This window comes from Vulpes vulpes, chromosome 2 (genome assembly GCF_048418805.1).
Source record: "Vulpes vulpes isolate BD-2025 chromosome 2, VulVul3, whole genome shotgun sequence".
Lineage (NCBI taxonomy): Eukaryota > Metazoa > Chordata > Mammalia > Carnivora > Canidae > Vulpes > Vulpes vulpes.
This window is the reverse complement of record NC_132781.1, coordinates 100,740,924-100,763,165: the sequence shown is the minus strand read 5'-3', so window position 1 is coordinate 100,763,165 and position 22,242 is coordinate 100,740,924. Positions and strand designations below refer to the sequence as shown.

Sequence of the window (22,242 nt, the reverse complement as noted above, 5' to 3'; positions counted from 1 at the left end):
AATCTTCCAGAGGAGAAAGAGATTCTTGCAATATAACCAGCTAGTCAAATAGATGTACTATAAGGGGGAGGGGGGGAATACCACTATACCAAGATTATCAGAGCCAAGCAGCCATTGTCTCAAACTGAAAAGTAAATGCCTCCTTGTTTGTAGACAGACTGCTTATTTCAACCAACCAGGAGCATCACTGAAACAAGGCTATACAGAAATAAGCACATACAGATCAATATCCACACTACAACACCCAGGCAAAAAAAAATTTCACCCTGGCTAAAAGACAAACCTAAATGGGTATACGCTATTGGCATAGAGATAATAATCAGACTAAAGATGTTCGCTAGATCAGTGATTGAAATTTGTATCTTTAGAAATGCCAGCATCATCCAAAGGGGAGTAGAAACTCAGAAAAGTTCAAAATCATAAGAATAAAAAGTGAAAGGAAGCAAAAAGAGGACTTAACTTACAAAACTGAGAAGACTGAAACATTTCACTTACATAATCTGAATCCAAATTTGTGGGGGGGAGGTGAAGGAATTGAGGGTTTTGTGAAGGGTTGACTATGCGGAGATGTACAGAAATGTGGGAGGGGGTAGGGGATGTGTGGTAATGTAGAGGGGGCATTAAGGAAGTGGAAGTCAGGGGGTATGGTAAGGATGTGTGATGATGAGAGGGATATGTGGAGTTATGAGGGCTTTTAGGGGGTAAGAGAGTTAAGAGATATTGTGGTGGTGCACTACGCATTGAATCATTATACTGCACACATGAAACTAATACAACACTGTATATTAACTATACTGAAATTAAAATTAAAAATAAATAAAAAATAAAGAGCATCATATCCAATAGTAAGAAAAATGCACTGTATAAAACCATCTTTCACAAGAACAAGAATTAAAAATGAAGATTTAAATTACTACATTTAAGGCAATATTGCCTGTATTTAAAATAAATTTTTTTAAGCTGATCTTGCTCACAAATTCATGGACTCAAAGTTGGGATAATATAAGTATTTAAGATTTTTATTATACAGTTGTTTCAGAGCATTTGGGGATCTGAGATATAGATTACTGGAAATAAAATCAGGATGTAATCACATTTCCTCTCTGAAACTACAAAAGACAAGTAGCAGTCTTATTTCCAAAAGTATGATCTCTATGCCTGCTTTTTCACCAACCAGAGTCCCATGAAATCAGGCACAGACAAGGGTTGAAAACTGGAAAATATACACAAATATATATATTTCTTATCCAGGGCCCTGAATAGTTTTCTCCTTGTTTTCCAAATTGCCCTGCCACACTTTATTGCTTTTCTAGCAGATGGCAGCATGTCTGAATGTATAGCATCAGTGTTTCAACAAGAATCATACTGCATAAATATGTGCTAAAATATGCATTGGTTGACCCCTCCTGGGTTTCTCACTTCATGGCTATTTTAATTTCTAGCCCATTTTGAAGAATAGGGTCAGCCTTTGACTAAATACAAACTTCAGGCGTATTTTTAGTTTCAGCTTTCTCTTACTCCCCAAATAAACAGTTATTGTGCATAAAATTTTCTACCCCTCTTTCAGTTCACATTTCAACATTCAGAACTGCACAGGATACTTTTCTTTCTCAGTAAGATACCTCTTGTTCACTTACCCACACAAATACAATAGAATTCTAAAGTGATACATTTCTGAGCTTCTGATTTCAGAGGACTTTATCTTCACATTCTTACCTCTGAATTGTTAAGGTGACATTTGTGAGTTCCTGAAAACCAGCCATCACTTGAACATTGGTCAATGTCCACTTTCTGAAGATTTATGTCAACTTTCATAACACCCCTTAAAAACAGAGAAAGATAAGAACAAATTAATCTGAGCCTTTACAATTTCTAACTTTGTATTCCATCCCAGAAATCAGACAAATCAATATAAAGAGTGCACTAAAAATGTTCACATTGCCCACGCATATTTAACTAAAGTGTACCAAGCAAAGAGAGGGACACAATACAACAGAATCAACAAGTATTAGTTTTACCTAAGTCCCAAAGACATGGACCCTGTACTGTTCCCTGTCTTCAGCCCCCTACATAATGCCAAGCACATAGAGGTGCTCAATGAATATCTGTGGATTCACTGAACTCCAGATAGTATTTCTCTGGCCATGGCAGCAAAGTCGACTCTAAAATACAGCTGCTCCCAGTACCCCTTCTAGTAAAGTAAACAAAACAGAGCCCTCACCTCCTTTCTTTCTATTCCTATTTCCCAGTGCAGGACCAGAGACGGGGTGAGGGGAGGGGGAGCAGATAGTAACTCCTTCCTCTGTCTATCACAATGACTTTAAACAGCTCTTTAGGTCTCCCAGTGTTCCACACCAGAGATTTGCACTATCTACGAAGTGCTGATTAGCATTTTTCTTCTCTTAAATCTGGAAACAAAAACACTTCATTTCACTTAGCCATTTGAGAAAAATCACTAAGAAAGAGAATCACAAATTCAGAGCCAAAAGCAAAACTGCAAAGAAAGCTCCAATTTTATCTCAAATTTCTCCAACCAATCTTTCTACATTTCCCTAAGATCCCTCTCTTCTATTTCTCACAGCACAAGCACTACTAGCAGCAGAAACATCTTTCCTTCAGTGAACTGTCACACCTGTAATTCATTAAAGTCAATATTCTGTGTCCTGGGCCCTAAAGCTCAAAACTTTGTAATGTCATTTTTCACAAACTTGAGTAAAGTAACACCTCATTAAAATCCATTAAAAGTAAAAACACATTTTTAAGGTATCCTGTTCCTAATTTAAACATTTTCATTATGATATTATTAAATATGTACAAATGTAAACTTAAGCTCAAATTCTTTGTATTATAGTTTTTGTCACTACAAAAAACACCCACAAAATCATAAGTGCAAAAAACCTATAAAGTCAACAAAATTTAAATTTAAAATATTAATTTAAAAATACCAATGATTATGCTTGGCCGAACTAAATCACCTCTCAGAATAGGAATATGGTACTGACATTAACAATCCTATTTTATCAGATACTATGACTCATTCTTCTCTTTTCTCCTTTTAAACTACTGTGAAATCTTCTGATAGAGTAGTTCACTGTCATTTAGGCTTCATTTAAGGTGAATAAATCTTTTACGGTTTTTAAAGGCTCCTTCTGGTTTTTATTTTATTAACCTGCAACAAAATACTACACTAATTAGTGCTAATATGCTCAAAAGACACTGAAACCTCCTGTTAGTATTTGGTTATCCAGATAGCCTAGAATATATAAGTTAAATTTTTGAAGGACCACTGGAATGAAACCTAAAAGTTATCATAGAAGAAACCTAAAAATCCTTCAGAAAAAGACGTTGATTTATAAAATACTACCGTTGTGGGCCATAATTCTATAAAACAAGTGTCTGTTCATGTGATAAATGAATGAATTCCCAGGTAACCTAATGCCTTAATCCAGTTCACTCCCTCACTCTTTCAACAAATATTTATCTGATATGAGACTACCACTGTAAAAGATGTGATGAAGGTGAACCACACAGGCCCAAATATAAAATGTCAGAATGTTTCATGAAGAAAAGCTGATAAATTGTGGGAAATTTGGCAAGTTATCATTTGGGGTATACCAGGTATTCCACAAACATTCGTTCATTTTTTGAACAAAACTATGTTCCACATAGATCATGCCAATCATGCAAGCTCACTCTAGGCTCTACTTCATGCTCTTTGAAAAATAACATATTCTTTTTCTTTTCTCATCTATTCAATGAGTGTATGTTGAGTGCTTACTTTGGGCCAATACTGTTCTTGGCCTTTGAAATACAACAGTAAGAAGAAGAAAAAAGTTCCTGCCTTCATGGAGCTTAAATCTCATGTGGTCCAAATAATAAATGATACCTATCACAAGTAAATAAATTATGCTATATATTACAAAGTAAAAAGTGCAATGGAGAAAAAACTTCAGGCAGATGAGCAGAATGGTTAAGGTTTTTGTTTTTTTGGTTTTTTGTTGTTTTTTTTTTAAGAGTGGACAGATTTCTAATTCAACCCATGGCTCAAGATATAATTATTGCAAGTTGCTATCACACCGTAAGTTACCAGTCATCTTACATAACAGAAAATTTGCCCTGGACAACTACTGTCTACCACATTTTGCCAACCTGCCATGAATGGCTTATTTAGAACGTATTTGTAAGTAATAAATATACATTTAAATATATAAATAAATAAACATACATTAAAATACATCTTTATCTGTTTCACATCTGTTATTAAGAACAAGGTCAAGGGGCATCTGGTTGGTTCAGTGGTTGAGTGTCTGCCTTTGGCTCAGGTCCTGACCCAGGGATCCCGGGATGGAGTTCCACATGGGGCTCCCCAGAGGGAACCTGCTTCTCCCTCTGTGTCTCTGCCTCTCTCTGTGTCTATCTCATGAATAAAAAAATAAAATTAAAAAAAAAAAAGAGGTCAAATTTTCTTCAACTGTCCTGCTACACTTAAAGTTTTGAGTCCCAGGAGAGTGCCAATCTTCCGGCAGGCTCAGGAGCCTGAGCCACTTTGGGATTCCAGGAGGCTGCAATGACTCTGGCCCCTTTCCTAAGGAAACTAGCTTAAGAAATAGGGATCTTGGGCAGCCCAGGTGGCTCAGCGGTCTAGCGCCGCCTGTGGCCCAGGGCCTGATCCTGGAGACTCGGGATCGAGTCCCACGTCGGGCTCCCTGCGTGGAGCCTGCTTCTCGCTCCTCTGCCTGTGTCTGTGTGTGTGTCTATCATGAATGAATGAATGAATGAATGAATGAATGAATGAAAAGAAATAGGGATCTTACTGAGAATTTTCCCTCTTAATTCTTCTCAATCTAGAAGAACCAAAAGACACCCCACACCTGTAAGCTCAGCTCACGAAACTTTCTGGGCTTTGTGCAAAACCACCAAAGGTAATGAGTCGTGAGTTTATCAGCTGGGAAATCTGCGCTGACTCATCCTCATTAGCGTCGCTTGCCTCGTGCCTGGAGACCTACAAAGCCCTCAGGGAGGTGCCGATGACTTCCGGAGGGGGAAGTGGCGCTTGGGGGGGGGGGGGGGGGTAGGGGGATTAACTAGGAAGAGAAAGCTCTCTCTGTGCGGAAAGGTAACCTGCGAAAAACCATGCAGACGCGAAACCACTGAAAAGCCTCCCAGAGCCCCCAGAGTCCGGCCGGGCTAAGAGCGCCCCGGCGCCTGCGCAGTGCATCCGCCGGGCGCGTGCCTCTGGGGGCGGAAGTGCTGCTGGCACATCCGGTGAGCGGGCGCCGCTGGGAAGCTCTGGGGGAGTGGAAGCGGCTGCGGCTTCCTGCGCTGAGGATTAGAGAGCAACAGCCAACAAAACAAAACAAAAACCCGGTAAGTGGCTTCCAGAAAAGAAAATAATAAGTTATATCCCCCAATACCTGGGTGCTTCGCTGGGCCGCAGACCTGCATTTTTGTGTACCCGTCTGACACCTGAAATGCAACAAACCCCACGTGGGATTCATCCTCCACCCAGATTTACGCTTCCCTTAACTTTCTTTGTCCATGACTGGGCCTCCTCCATCCTTTCAGTTATTCACGCCGATAACCTATTGCAAAGCTAAACCCCCAAATCAAAACAGGTGCCAAGTTCCCTAGATTGTACTCCCTGATTGCTTCTTGCATTTTAACCTTTCCCTTCCATTTCTGCCATCACCTCCTTGGTTCCGGTCTTCCTGTCTCGTGAGGCTGAAAAAAAAGTCTACAATAATTTACTGAGTTAGTCCTGTCTCATATTGCTCCAGGTAAAGACCCTGGTTTGTAGGTCCTGAAATTTATGTGGTTTAGTGTCCTTCTTTGAGAAAGATACAAAATAATGAGTATATATACATATACCTACCATAATATGGTAGGTATATGTATATATACATAGTATGACGCCTGGCCCTTATCTTTGCGTTTTAACCGCTGGGAAGATCATTACCAAAAGCTATGTCTATACCAGGATGGCTAGCAATAACTTAGTTTTGCACAGATGTAATTACAAACTACTTTAGAATTTATTGCTAGGGGCGCCTGGGTGGTGCAGTAGGTTAAGGATCTGACGCTTGGTTTCAGCGAAGGTCATGATCTCAGGATCCTGGGATCCAGCCCAGGCTCAGGCTTCACTCTCAGCAGGGAACGTGCTAGAGATTCTCTCTCCTTATGCTTCTGCCCCTCCTGCTCTTGCTATCTGTCTGTCCCTCTAAAATAAATAATAATTTTTTTAAAAAATCTTTAAAAATCTTTAGAGACCCCTAGGTGGCTCAGTGGTTGAGCGTCTGCCTTCAACTCAGGGTCCTGGGATCGAGTCCCATATCAGGCTCCCCACAGAGAGGCTGCTTCTCCCTCTGTCTGTGTCTCTGCCTCTCTCTGTGTGTCTCTCATGAATAAAATAATAAAATCTTTACAACGTATATAATTCTTTTTCAAAAACTACTAAATAATCCTAAACTTCACCTTAGCTGGTTTCCAAAGTGCCTACAGCCTAGGGGAAAATGTAAAGAAGTGAGTTACAGTAGAAATAGGGCATTGCAGTTAAAATATACTCCTATTTCAGAAAACAGTTAACCATAAAACTCATTTCTAGTGCTTATTCCAGGATTTTCGAGGGTTTCCACATAAGCAAGGGACATTGGAGCTTAAGTATCACATTCTGCTGTCTATGTACTCTTTGAAATATGTCAATCTTATCCTAACTATTCCCTGCTTAAAATCAGTATTTCCCACTGTCCTAAAGAATAAACTCCCAAGTTCTTTGGTATAACATTATATTCAGGCCCCTCCTACATCTCCAACCACTCTTCTGCATACATTCTTTGTTCCAAACAATTCACAAGTACATGTGGTGTCCAAAAACTTATGCTATCTCAGAAAACCATTCTTTTATATATGCCTTTATAACTGAAGTCCCTTTGCCTAAGCTCTGCTATAACAATCATAGCTCCTACCTGACTCCTTTCTGAAGCCTTCCATAAACTCTGATTTAAAAGCTACTTTCTTATTCTCACCATAATACACTATATTCTTCATACCTTCTTCATATTTTAATTATATATTTTTCTCACTAGACTAAAATTTCTATAGCCCATGTCTTTGTAATTTCTCCTAGTTCCTTTGTGTGTGTGTGTATACACCATGTCTTCTTTATCCACTCATCAGGCAGTGGACATTTGGGCTCTTCCCATAATTTAGCTTTTGTTGATAATGCTGTAAACATCAGGGTGCATGTATCCCTTTGAATTAGTATTTTTTTTTATTCCTTGGGTAAATACATAAGAAAGAATGAAGTCTTGTCATTTGCAATGGCATGGATGGAGCTAGACAGTATTATGCTAAGCAAAATAAGTCAGTCATAAAAAACTAATACCGTATGCTTTCACTCATATGTGTAATTTAAGAAACAACATACACAAACATGGAGGGAGAGGAAAATTAAGAAACAGACTTTTAACTATAGAAAACAAACTGGTGGTTACAGGGGGATAGGATTTGTGGGGAGGGGGTTTAAATAGGTGATAGGGATTAAGGAGGGCATTTGTGATGAGGACCAGGGGTTATTAAATGTTGAATCACTAAATTGTATACCTGAAACTAATATTATACTGTACATTAACTGGAATTTATTTAATTATTTGAGAGAGAGAAAGAGAGCAAGAGTGCACATGAGCAGTGTGGGAGAGAAGCAGAGGAAAGGGAGAGAATCTTAAGCAGGTTCCGTGCCCAGTGTGGAGCTCTACCTCACAACTCTGAGATCATGACATAAGCCAAAATCAAGAGTGAAATGCTTAACCAGGGCAGCCTGTGGCTCAGCGGTTTAGCGCCACCTTCAGCCCAGGCCCTGATCCTGGAGACCCGGGATCCAGTCCCACATCAGGCTCCCTGCATGGAGCCTGCTTCTCCCTCTGCCTGTGTCTCTGTTTCTCTTTGTCTCTGTCTCTGTCTGTCTCTGTCTCTCTCTCTCTCTCTCTCTCTGAGTCTCTCATGAATAAAGTCTTTTAAAAAAAATGCTTAACCAACTGAGCAGCCAGTGCCCTACTAACTGAAAATTTTTTAAAGACTTAAAAAAAAAATTTCCCCTATCCCCTAAATCTGTCCACCCCAAAAATTAACCTTCAAGAAACTGCAGATACATACGGGTAGCTTGGGTAACTCAGCAGTTTAGCGCTGCCTTCAGCCCAAGGCATGATCCTGGAGTCTCAGGATTGAGTCCCACGTCAGGCTTCCTGCATGGAGCCTGCTTCTCCCTCTGCCTGTGTCTCTGCCCCTCTCTCTCTCTCTTTCTCTTTCTCCCCCTGTCTCTCATGAATAAATAAATAAAATCTTTAGAAAAAAAAAAGAAGCTGCAGATGCTACAAAGAAGAAAGAAGTAGCTAAAATAACAATGACACTCTCCCTGTCAAGAAGAGGAGGAATACTCAAACTGAAAACTATAATGAATTACTATGGGTGAGTAGATGGAAAGAAAAACTGGACAGGTTGAAGGAAAGTTTTTTAATTCAGTTTTTGCTTCTTCCTCTTTTACCTTGAACAATAATTTCCTGCTCCACTACTACAAAAAAAAAATTGACATTAACAACCCATATAATCAATATTGATGGTGTACAAGGGAAGAAGTTCTGCCAAAAAAGTTGATAAAAGCAGATACTGGTAGACCAGCTGCCACCAGTCATCTGCTCCTAACAATAGCAAACCAGAACAGAATCTGGTGCCTAGAAATGAATGGCTGACATAACAAAAAACTGAAACATGTGGCACCAGGCAGAGGCAGAAGTTGGAAGGGCCTCAAAGAGATCACTAATAAATGTGAGAATATGTTGGTGAGTCTTAAAGGACACTGAGGAAAATGGTATTAGAGGAAAAAGAAAAGGAAACTTTAGTACATAATATATGGAAAGTTTGGCACCACTGTCACCTGTGAACAATTGAACTTGTGGATCAAGCAAAGGAAGTTTCTATGCCAAATGTGAAAAGTACTACCTGGTCTTTCCTGGCTATGATAAAATATGAAAGACATGGACAAGAAAAGAAAGACATGAACGAAAGAAGGACCTGCTTAGTTTTGTTTTTGGATTTTAAAATTTTTTATTGTAAAATATACACAAAATCTTAACCATTTTAACATCTTAAAAGTGTGCAGTTCAGTAGTGCTAAATACATTCATATTGTGCAACCAAGCTCCAAAACTCTTTTCTTCTTGCAAAATTACAACTCTCTACCCATTAAACAATAATTTTCATTTCGTACCCTGCCTAACCCGTGGAGTGGAACTATTATTCTAATTTATATCTCTAAGAATTTGACAACTCTGGGTGCCTCATACAGGTGGAATCATACAGTTATGGGTCTTTTTGTGGCTGGTTTATTTAACTCAGTTTAATGTACTTAGGGCTCATCCACATTGTAGCAGGAGTCAATTTCCTTCCTTAATGGAAAAGTATTACAGTGTATTTATAAACCATATTTTGTTTAATCATTCCTTTCTTGATAGACACTGAGTTGCTTCCACCTTTTGGTCATTATGAATAATGCCACTCTGGAGCTGCTTAGGTTTTGAGTAAACTTTAGACAAAATATTAAGGAGCCAGAATTGGGGAGGAGGAAACTATTGCACATCTCCAGTCTCTTCTAGAAAAAGACTCTAGGAATATGAAAGAACTTAGGGCAAAGAACCACTTCAGAGTAGATCTGTAAAATCCTTTATTAAAACCTCAGAAAAGGGATCCCTGGGTGGCGCAGCGGTTTGGCGCCTGCCTTTGGCCCAGGGCGCGATCCTGGAGACCCAGGATCGAATCCCACATCGGGCTCCCGGTGCATGGAGCCTGCTTCTCCCTCTGCCTGTGTCTCTGCCTCTCTCTCTCTCTCTCTCTCTCTCTGTGACTATCATAAATAAATAAAAATTAAAAAAAAAAAACTCAGAAAGATGTAAAGCAGTGTTTCTAGAACTTCTCAGCTAGACTAAAGGACTCCTAATGGTATTATGGATAGGCCTTATAGACCCTTTGTGTTAAACAATAGGGATTCTGAGATTCTTAAGGCTTTATTGCCTTAAGGGCCCAAGACTGAAAATTACCTATCTTAAAGAGATTTTAAAATCTGGCTTCTGCCTAAGAGAATGAAACCCAATAAGATTCATAGAAAACCCAGAATATTTTTCAATGAATAGCATGAGTAAGATCACTGTCAAAAGGAAAAGAAACAGTATAAAATAAAAAAGGAACTTCCTCCTCGCCACACTTCTGTGAGCTTCTGAAGCAAGGTAAGAAGGCCAGTCAGTTGCAAACATAATTTTTTAGAGAAAAGTAAGGATGAGGACAGAATCAAGAGCTGAGAGGGTAAAGCCAGAACCTTCAGAAAATTATTCCCAGGGAGCAGGACTGGTTCATAATCAAGGAATTGGTGATATGCATTGAAGTGGATTTCAAATTTGCCATGATCTAGTAGCTCTATGTGTTTCCTATTCCCCTGCTTTTTTAATTGCTGTGTTATTGTAGGTGTACTCTCCCTTTATCACAACCATATATTGAGGGGGGATAACAGGCAAAGGGACAGATAATGTTTCTTTACAGGTCTTCAGCCACCTCTCAAGATACTAAACCCACAAGCATAACACTCATGTTCATCTAGACTTCATTCAAATGGCTGAATCCTGACTTTAAGACAGTGCCACAATGAAGTGAGACTTTGGGGGTGAGCAGAGTGAGGCAGGTAAGTGTATTGTGCATGTAAGAATTCCAACTACCGGGACGCCTGGCTGGCTCAGCGGTTTGGTGCCTGCCTTCAGCCCAGGGCGTGATCCTAGAGATCCAGGATCGAGTCCCATGTCAGGCTCCCTGCATGGAGCCTGCTTCTCTCTCTCTGCCTGTGTCTCTGCCTCTCTCTCTGAATCTCTCATTAATAAAAAATAAATTTAAAAATTAAAAAAAAAAAAAAAGAATTCCAACCAACCTGAGAGAATCCTGCTCTGAGGAAATGAAAGATACCAGGTGGAACGAATGTGGAAAGAAAGTTTACCAAAAAGGTACTATACCTGCCCCAGCTACTTGAGACCTCCCAGCCCAGTTGCCAGACACATGAGTGAAGAAGCCATCTTAAAGTGGATCTTCCAGTCCCTGCCACCCCAACTGACACCATATACATCAGAAACAACCCACCAAGTACCCAGCCAAGTACTTCCCAAATTTGTGACCCACAGAATTGTGAAAAAAATAAAACATTTGTCTTATGCTCCTAGGTTGTACCATAAATTTGTTATGCAAAAATAGGTTACTGGGACATCTAACCAATATGGATATACTATACTGGTAAAAGGAACAGTAGAAGAAGAAGATACAGCCATCAGAAACGTATATGCACCAAAGTGTGTACCCACATGTGTATATGTGTTTATCAACAATTTGTGTAACTTAAGAGAGAAATAAATTGTTCAACAATTATAGTTGGAAATTCTGACATAACCTTTCTGAGAAACTGGTAGCTCAAATAAAAAGAAGCAATGTTAGCAAGTATCTAAATATTATAATTAGACATATATAGAACTCTTCACATAACTTTCTGTTTTTACATTCAAGAATACTTACCAAATATTTATCGAAAATAAACCAGAGATTATATCTCAGAGGGAACCTCAAATTCCCAAGGACCAATATCATATACACTATATCCTTTAATCATAATCCATTAAATTATAAATTAAGTTTCCTAAAAGGATACCTTAAATATCTCTCCTGTTTGGAAAATAAAAGAAAATTACTAAATAACCCTTAGGTTGAAAAATAAGTTAATGACTACTCAGAATTGAATGGCAATGAAAATTTTACAAAGAAACTATGGAACATACATATAACTGGGAGGAAATTTTGTTGCTTTAAATACTATACGTTTATAAGGAAACAAGATATTTTAAAAATCTAAATACTTAATCCAAGAAGGTGGAAGTGAGGAACCACCAGTGGAAATACAAAGATTCAGAACAAATGAATAACAAAGATAGAACAGAAGTCAATGAAATGAAGAATAACAAAGTGATGAAGGAAAAAACAAAACCACAAATTAGTTCTTTGGCACCCATATCCTGGTTTCTAAATACCATTTTCTAATAATGAATAAGGATCCTTAGGGTAATGACTGATTATAGGCTTGGAAAGGGAAAACAAAGCATCATCCTCAGAAAATAAGGACACGAGCATGTCAAAAAGGACATATGAGCCAACCTAAGAGTTCCCCATTACCAAAGTTGAAGCAATTTGAGCAAGAAAATAAATAATGAGGGACATCTGGGTGGCTCAGCAGTTGAGCATCTGCCTTTGGCTCGGGGCGTGATCCCAGAGTCCCAGGATCGAGTCCCACATCAGGCTTCCTGAATGGAGCCTGCTTCTCCCTCTACCTGTGTCTCTGCCTCTCTCTCTCTCTCTCTCTCTCTCTCTGTGTGTGTTTCTCATGAATAAATAAAATCTTAAGAAAAGAAATAATGATAATATTGGATTCAACCCCGAAAATCAGTATCTATAAATCCATACTGAAAAAGTGATTAAATAAGAGGGAAAAGGGACAACTCGGTTACAAAAGAATACCAATTGATGAATTTAGAAAGAGATAGGTAAATAGAAAATCATCATTGGAATACCACATTAATAATTGTTACAGGCAAGACCTGCTGATAAATCCTAGAATTTATGTGAAAAACTTTAAAAATAAACAATATTTGAATGATTTCAAAGCATCTCCCCCAACCATTTACTTATTCATTATTATATTAATATTAAGGTATATCCAAAGTTATTAGACAGTACTCTCTCCATAGAGAGGAAATTATTCCACCTCCCCTTGGTGGGCTTAATTTGGTAATTCACATAAGAAAAAGAGAAAAATGGTAACTTTAGCATAGAGAAACCTGGCAAACCATGTGTCTTCACATGGTCTTCACATTAACTAAGTGATCAAGGTCAACCTCACTTGCAGTAAAACATACTGATACTATGTATTATTCTGTGATAGGATACAATGAGAAAGGCAGTTCCTCTCTATTCTTCCCCAATGTCCATGACCTCAGTCCAATCACGAGAAACCATCTGACACATCCAAACTAAAGGACATTCAACAGAATACCATGCCAGCATTCAAAAGTGTCAACTAATGGTTGATAACACCTTTAAAGGACAAGGAAGGACTGAGAAACTATCACAGATTAGAGAAAACTAGAGAAACATGACAACTAAATGATAATGTTAATTTTGTTAAGGCTGCCATAACAAAGTACCATAGACTGGATGGTAACAAAGGAAATCTGTTCTCTCATAATTCTGAAGTCTAGAAGTCCACAATCAAGGTGTCAGCAGGATCGGTTTCTTCTGAGGCCTCTCTCTTTTTCTTGTAGATGGCCATCTTCTCCCTGTCTTCACATGGTCTTCCCTTTGTACATGCCTGCGCCCTCATTTTCTTATAAGGAGACCAGTTATATTGGATTAAGGCCCATCCTAATGACCTTATTTTACTTAATTACCTCTTTAAAGATCTTGTTTCCAAATACATTGTCTGTGAGGTACTGGGGGCATTAGAACTTCAACAAATGAATTTTGGGGAAACAATTCAGATACCATAACATATGGTATCCTGTTTTGGATCCTGGAAGAGAAATAGGACATTAGTGGAAAAACTGAGGAAATCTGATTAAGATCTATAGTTTATTTTTTTAAGATTTATTTTATTTATTTGACAGAGAAAGAGAACACAAGTGAGGGAAATAGAAAAGGGAGAGAGAGAGAAGCAGGCTCCCCAAGGAGCAGGGAGCCCAACTCGGAGCTTGATCCCAGGACCCTGCGATCATGCCCTGAGCCAAAGGCAGCCACTTAACTGACTGAGCCACCCAGACGCCCAAAGATCTGTAGTTTAATTAATAGTGTTGTAATAACACTTTCTTAGTTTTGATAATTTTATCACGGTTACATAAGATGTTAACGTTACTGGAAGTTGAGTGAAGGTATGTGGAAACTTTCTATACTATCTTTGCTAATCTTCTTAAAATCTAAAATTATTTCAAAATAGTTAAAACTTTTCATTTATAAAAACTAAAGTTCTTTGAAAAGGTAAATAAGAGAGACTTAAGTATTAAAAAGAAAACATGCAAATAAGGCAAATAAATACACAGAATGAAAAATACAAAAGAATGCTTTTTAAAAAGTATTAAGATTAATTATTCTCTAATAAACTTTTAAAAACTAAAGTTAATGGATAAAGGATAAATTGGTAGAAAATATAAAATGTCAAACTTGCCCAAGAAGAAATATAAAACTTGAATAGGTCAATAAGCATAAAATATTTTTTTTAATTTTTTTTTTGTTAACTTTTATTTATGATAGTCACAGAGAGAGAGAGAGAGAGGCAGAGACATAGGCAGAGGGAGAAGCAGGCTCCATGCAGGGAGCCCGACGTGGGATTCGATCCCGGGTCTCCAGGATCGCGCCCTGGGCCAAAGGCAGGCGCTAAACTGCTGCGCCACCCAGGGATCCCAGCATAAAATATTTAAAGCCTTCACTTCCTAGAAAAACTTCAGACTTACATATTTTACCTACGAATTCTACCAAACTTTTAAGTAATAGTTCTTATATTTTTACAAGGTTTTAAAATAAAAATATAACCAAAATAATGCATTTTATGTGACTTTGATTCCAAACCATATGAGAACAATACCTAAAAGAAATGTAGCCCCCTCTTAACTACATGTAGATCCAAGAGTCCTAAAGGAAATATTGGCTAAATAAATGTTAAAATATCTTAAAATAATTTTTTATCATGATCCACTGGAGTAGATCTCAAGAATGAAAGGATGTTTTAATATAAGAAAATATATCAATAAGGAAAGATGGTGGTAGAATAGGAGGATGACAGGCTTGCCTCATCCTATAAATATAACCAAAAAATTATCAAATCATCCTAAATATCCCAGAGATTGACCTTAAGACTGGCAGAGCAGGGGCAGCCTGGGTGGCTCAGTGGTTTAGCACCACCTTTGGTCCGGGGCGACTCCCACGTTGGGCTCCCTGATGGAGCCTGCTTCTCCCTCTGCCTGTGTCTCTGCCTCTCTCTGTCTCTGTCTCTCATGAATAAATAAATAAAATCTTAAAAAAAAAAAAAGACTGGCAGAGCAAACTTCACAACCAAAGGTTGAGAAGAGGTCACATTGAAGAAGGAAGTATGGATACAGAGTTTGGAAGAGAAGCAGATTATGGCTGCTGTAGTGGGAATGGAGTGGTTTTGGAGAAGAATGAGAGACAGACTAGCACACAGGGGAATTAATGGAAAAGTGAAACCCCAAAGCAATTGGCTTGGAAGGTGAGAGGGCCCAAATTTCATGACTTCTGGCAACAACTGGGGCTTAAAGCCTGGAACTATAAAGATCAGCAGGCTTGACTGTGATAGACCCCCAGGGCACTGCACTGCTCTTGAAGAGAAGGCAGGCAAACAACCCATAGACACAGCATGGAAACAGCAATCTGAAGAGCACCTGGGGCACAGAGTGGGAAGGTTATTTGCTCATCTCAGAGCACATCCTAGAGAGACAGTGTTCATGGAGAGACCCCTCAAGGAGCAAAGGAACTGGCTAGTGCCATTTTTCTCCCCTGCTCCTCTGCATAAGCAGAGGGCCACCTGTGGGAACTAGTGCAGCTCTGACATTCACCACCTAAATTTCTTACACCAAACTCTCCCCCACCATGTCCTGTGAAACTACCCTTCCCAGTCACGCCTCAACCCCATTATAGCAGATCCTCTCCTCCAGAAGACCAACTCAAAACCCTGGAAACACCACATCTCCCAATGTGTAGGAGTTTTGTGGAGCCTCAGTTCCTGCAGTGGTGGGGACCGGTCTCATTTCACAAACATATGAGAACATACCTAGTTAAGAAGTGCCATGTTCAGGCTAGGGACCAAACATTGCTAATAACAGGCAAAGAGAGCCTCTTCAGACAACTGGACTGAAATATAAAGGTAGGAAACACAAAAGAAGTAAAAATGACTATTTCTGTAAAAAAAAATCAAGGAACTCACAAAATAAAAGGATATAAGATATTTTTTAAATGCCTAAAAAATAAAAACAAATAAAATAAATAAATGAAATAAAATGCCTAAAATGTGGGGAGGGGATGAGAAAATTATGGGTTCATTTAAATGAACATCAACTTAATATACATTGCTATGTGCAGAAGAAGTTATACAAACCCATTTGTACTAATATATCAAAAAAGTAATAAACATGCAAAGAATAAAGAGAAATCCAGATATATCACTAGTGGAAATCAGCAAACCATGAAAGAAAGACAAGAAAGGATCAGAGATAATCTTCAGAAACAACCACAAAACACATAATAAAATTATAATAAATATATATCAGTAACTACTTTGAATATAAATGGGCTAAACACTCCAATCAAAAGATACAGAACAAGAGAATGGATAAAATAACAAGACCTATGAAAATACTGCCTATAAGAAATTCAGTTTAGACCTAAAGCCACCTGCAGGTTGAAAGTGAGTGGATGGAAAAACAAATGTCATGCAAATGTATATCAAAAGAAAGCTGGAGTAGCAATATTTATATTGGACAAATAGATTTAAAATGAATACTGTAACAAGAGGCAAAGGAGGACATTATATAATAATAAAGGGGACAATTCAACAAGAAAATATATTTATGCACCCAACATAGGAGCACCCAAATACATAAAACAATTAATAACAAACATAAAGGAATTAATCGATAATATAATGATAGTAGGAGACTTTAACCCCCACTTACATCAATGAACAGATAATCTTAACAAAAAATCAACAAGGAAACAATGGCTTTGAATGACATAAGAGAACAAGTGGATTTAACAGAAATATTCAGAATATTCCATTCTAAGACAACAAAATACACATCCTTTTCAAATGCACATAGAACATTCTCCAGAATAGATGACATACAGCCTCAACAAATTCAAGAACATAAAAATATAACCATGCAACTTTCTGACCACAATATTATGAAACTAGAAGCCAACCATAAGAAAAATTTTGGAAAGACCACAAATACATGAGGTTAAATAATATGCTGCTCAACAGTGATTGGGTCAACCAGGAAATAAGACATTAAAAAGTACATGGGGAAAAAAATGAAAATGAAAACACAATGGTCCAGAATCTTTGGGATGCAGCAAAAGCAATTCTAAGAGGGAGGTTCATAGCAATACAGGCCTACCTCAAAAGCAAAAAAACAAACAAACAAACAAACAAAAAACCTCAAACAATCTAACCTTACACCAAAAGGAGCTAGAAAAAAAGAATAAATGAAACCTAAAACCATCAGAAGGAAGGAAATAAAGATTAGAGCAGAAATAAATGATATAAAAAAAAGAAAAGAAATAAATGATATAAAAACAAAACAGTAAAACAGATCAATGAAACCAGGAGCTGGTTCTTTGAAAAAACAAATTAATACCTCTAGCCACTTATCAAGAAAAAAGAGAAGGGGCTCAAACAATCACAAATGAGAAGAAATAACAACCAACACAAATACAAATAACTATAAGAGAATATTATGAAAAACTATATGCCAACAAATTGGACAATCTAGAAGAAATGGATAAATTCCTATAAATATATAAATTCCACAATCACAAATGAGAAGAAATAACCAACACAAATACAAATAACTATAAGAGAATATTATGAAAAACTATATGCCAACAAATTGGACAATCTAGAAGAAATGGATAAATTCCTATAAATATATAAATTCCCAAAACTGAAACAGGAAGAAATAGAAAATTTGAACAGACTGATAACCAACAAAGAAATTGAATCAGTGATCAAAAAAAAAAAAACTCCCGAATAAAAGTCCAGGGCCAGATGGCTTCACAGGTGGATTCTATCGAACATTTAAAAAAGATTAATACCTACTCTTCTCAAACTATTCCAAAAAAATAGAAAAGGAAGGAAAACTTTCAAATTCATTCTATGATACCAAAACCAGATAAAGACACTACTAAAAAACAGAACTGTAGGCCAATATCTTTAATAAACATAGATGCAAAAATCCTCAACAAAATACTAGCAAACTGAAACCAACAATACATTTTTAAAAAATTATTCACCACAATTGACTGGAATTATTCCTGGGTAGCAAGGGTGGTTCAATATTAACAAATAAATCAACATCACATCACAAAGAGAAACTATAAACCATATGATCATTTCAGTAGACACAGAAAAAGCATTTGGCAAACTATAACATCCATTCATGATAAAAACTCTCAACAAAGTAGGTTTAGAGAGAACATACCTCAAAATAATAAATGCCATATATGAAAAACCCATAGTAACATCATCCTCAATACAGAAAACTGAAAGCTTTTCCCTTAAGGTCAGGAAAAAGACAAGGATGTCCACTCTCACCACTTTTATTCAACATAATACTGGAAGTCCTAGCCTCAGCAATCAGACAACAAAAAATAAATAAATGGCATCCAAATTGGTAAAGAAGTAAAACTTCCACTATTTGCTGATGACCCAAACACTACTAAAAACCTGCTAGACCTGATAATTCAATAAAGTCTCAGGATACAAAATCAATGGACAGAAGTCTGTTGCACTTCTATACACCAATAATGACAGAGCAGAAAGAGAAAATTAAGTAAACAATCCCATTTATAATTGCATCAAAAATAGTAAGATACCTAGGAATAAACCTAGCCAAAGAGATAAGACTTATACTCTAAAAACTATAAAACACAGATGAAAGAAATTGAAAACACAAAAAAATGCACATTCCATGCCTATGGATTAGAATAACAAATACTGTTAAAATGTCTATACTACCCAAAGCAATCTACACATTTAATGCAACCCCTATCAAAATAATGGCAGCATCTTACAGAAAGCTAGAACAAACAATTCTAAAATTTATATAGAACCACAAAGACCCTGATTAGCCAAAGCAATCTTGAAAAAGAAAACTATGAAGCTGGAAGTATCACAATTACAGACTTCAAGCTATATTACAAAGCTGTGGTGATCAAGGCAGTATGGTAGTGACACAAAAAATAGATACATCAATAGAACAGAATAGAAAATCCAGAAATAAGCCCACAATTATATGGTCAATCTTCAACAAAGCAGGAAAGAATATCAATGGGGAAAGCCTCTTCAGCAAGTAGTGTTGGGAAAACTGAACAGCAACATGCAAAAGAATGAAACTGGACCACTTTTTTACACCATACACAAAAATAAATGCAAAATGAAATAAAGAACTAATTGTGAGACCTGAAACTATAAAATTCCTAGAAGAGAAAACAGTCAGTAACCTCTTTAACTTTGGCCATAGCAACTTTTTTCTATATGTCTCCTGAGGCAAGGGAAACAAAAGCAAAAATAAACTACAGGGACTATATCAAAATAAAAAGCTTTTGCACAATGAAGGGAACAATCAACAAAACCAAAATGCAACCTTCTAAATAGGAGAAGGTATTTGCAAATGACCTGATAAAGGGCTAGTATCCAAAATACATAATAACTTATACAACTCAACACCAAAACAAACAAATAATCTAATTAAAATTGGCAGAAGACCTGAACATACATTCCTCCAAAGAAGACATACAGATGACCAACAGACACGTGAAAAGATGTTCATTATCATTTACCACTAATGCAAATCAAATCTACAATGAGATATCACCTCCCACTTGTCAGAATGGCCAAAATCAACAACACAAGAAACAACAGATGTTGGTGATAATATAGAGGAAAAGGAACCCTCGTACACTGTCGGTGGGAATGCAAACTGGTGCAGCCACTGTGCAAAACAGTATGGAGGTTCCTCAAAAAGTTAATCACACTACTACAATAGACAAGATAGTGAAGAAGCTCAAGTGCCCATCAACTGATGAATGGATAAAGAAAAAGTGATATATATATGGTCACACAATGGAATATTAGCCATAAAAAAATGAAATCTTGTCATTTGCAACAACATGGGTGAAACTGTAGATATAATAATAATAAGCTACTCAGAGAAAGACCAAGACCATATGATTTCACTCATATGTGAAATTTAAGAACAAAACAAATGAGCAGAGGAAAAAGAAGAGACAAATCAAGAAATAGATTCTTAACTATAGACAACAAACTGATGGGGTGTGGGCTATGGGTTAAATAGGTGATGGGGATTAAGGAGTACACTTGTAATGAGCACTGGGTGATGTATGGAATTGTAGAATCACTATGTTGTACACCTGAAATTAATAGAACACTATGTTAACTAATTAGAGTTAAAATAAAAACTTAAAACCAAAAAAAAAAGAAAATACATAAAGTCACAGCATTAATATAAGAAATGAGAAAAATAATCTGTGTTAATCAAGATAAAAACATTTTACAAAATTCTACTACCTAATTTTCTTTAATGATAAACTAAATAAAAGAAGAACATTCTTAACTTGATAAAGCTTGCTTCTTCAACAATATATTTAAAGGAGAAACTTTTTAAGATGTTCCCTTTAAGTCAAGAGTGCTTACTATCTCTGATGCTGTTTAATATGGTAGTGAAAATCACAACTAATTCTCTGAAGAAAAAAAAATGATATGTAAAGTTCAGGAGAGACTAAACCCTCATTATTTGTAGATGATCATTTTTCTGACAATAAAATCAACAAATACGAGAATACTAAGAAAGTTCAGCAAGTTTGATAGACACTAGATCAATGTACAAAAATCGATAGCATTTATCTATACCAACAATCTCCAACAAAAAATTATAACTAAAAGATGCCATTTAAAATAGCAACAAAACCCATAAATTCTGTAGTAGTTAACTTAAGAATACACAAAATCTCTATGGAGAAATTTTGAAACTAATGAAGGACAAAATGGATGACCTGAATAATATGGAGAGATATCCCATGCTCTAAGAAGAAATAATTTACTGTGTTAAAAATGCAAATTCTGATTAAATGCAGCTATAAATTTAATGCAGAACCAACCAAAATTCCATATGGATTTTGAGAAACTTACAGCTTGCTATAAGTAGAATAATAAAAGTAAGTTGTAAGAAGAAAAGAGGTAGGTTTTGCCCAAGAAATTATTAAAACACAATCCCAATCCCAATTATTAAATCCCAATCATGGCAACAAAACATAATATTGACAGAAAAACAGACATGGAAAGCAGTGTAACAAAATAGAGAACTCAGAAACATACATGTGCATATAAGGCACTTAACTGTATGATAAAGATGATAGTGTTGGGAATCTGGCTCACTAAGTGAACAAAAATAATACCTTGATCCATACCTAATACCATGTACAAGGGTAACTCCAAATGTTAAAAACCTGACTGGGAAAGGTAAAACTTTAAAGTTAGTTGTTGGTAACATAAGAGAACATTTTTGTGGTGAAGTATTAAAAGATTTCTTGAACCCTCAAGCATGAACTGTAAGGCAAAATTTTAAGTAACATAAGAAATTTTTGAAAATTCTCTTCAAGGTTAAAGATTATGAACAAAGTTAACTGAAAGGTAACAAACTGGGTGATATTACAATGTCTAAAATTGACACAGTAGTATCTATACACCAGGATCTCTTGTGATTCAACGAAAATATGGGAACCATAATAGGAAACAGGCAAAACATAAACAAGCATTTTACAGAAAAGTAAACACAACAGGCTTACAAGCACATGAAGAGATACTTAAGCAAATTAAAACAATAGTGAGATATCACTTTGCATTCATTAAACTGGCAAAAAAAATAGCCATATAATTCCAAGTGTTGGCAATAATGTAAATCTATAGGATCCTTTATACCCTACTGGTGAATATGTAGATTGGTACAGCCTATCGAGAGAGCAATCTTGCAATATTTTGTAAAATACATTTGCCCTTTTCTATAACCCAGAAATCCTGCTCTTGGGTATAACTTTCAAAGATATTCTCATTCGAGTCTATAAAGGGCATATAAACTTACAACAGTGTTATTGTAATGGCAGAGAATTGAAGACATTCTGGGTACCCATCCCTGGGACTGGACAGTTTCTACACACAATGCAGCAGTAGAGTACTATATTGCAGTAGAGAAATGGACTTATTGTATATGTGGCAACATGAAGAGATTTTTAAAACAGAGTGGTGTGAAATAAAAGCAAGATAATTAGCTATATAGCAAGTATTTAATTAAAATTATTTGTACACAAACAGCAT

At 36.8% G+C, this 22,242-nt stretch overlaps 1 protein-coding gene across 2 annotated transcripts in view; it reads right to left on the bottom strand.

The window, feature by feature from the left end:
- The window catches only part of GPR158 (G protein-coupled receptor 158), a 411,529-nt gene that overhangs the window by 371,376 nt on the left and 17,911 nt on the right, over positions 1-22,242 (bottom strand). For both annotated transcript variants that reach the window (XM_026013682.2, XM_026013683.2), the window contains exon 2: positions 1,717-1,822. In XM_026013682.2, the coding sequence (XP_025869467.1) occupies positions 1,717-1,822 (106 nt within the window). The remainder of the gene's footprint in view (positions 1-1,716; positions 1,823-22,242) is intronic.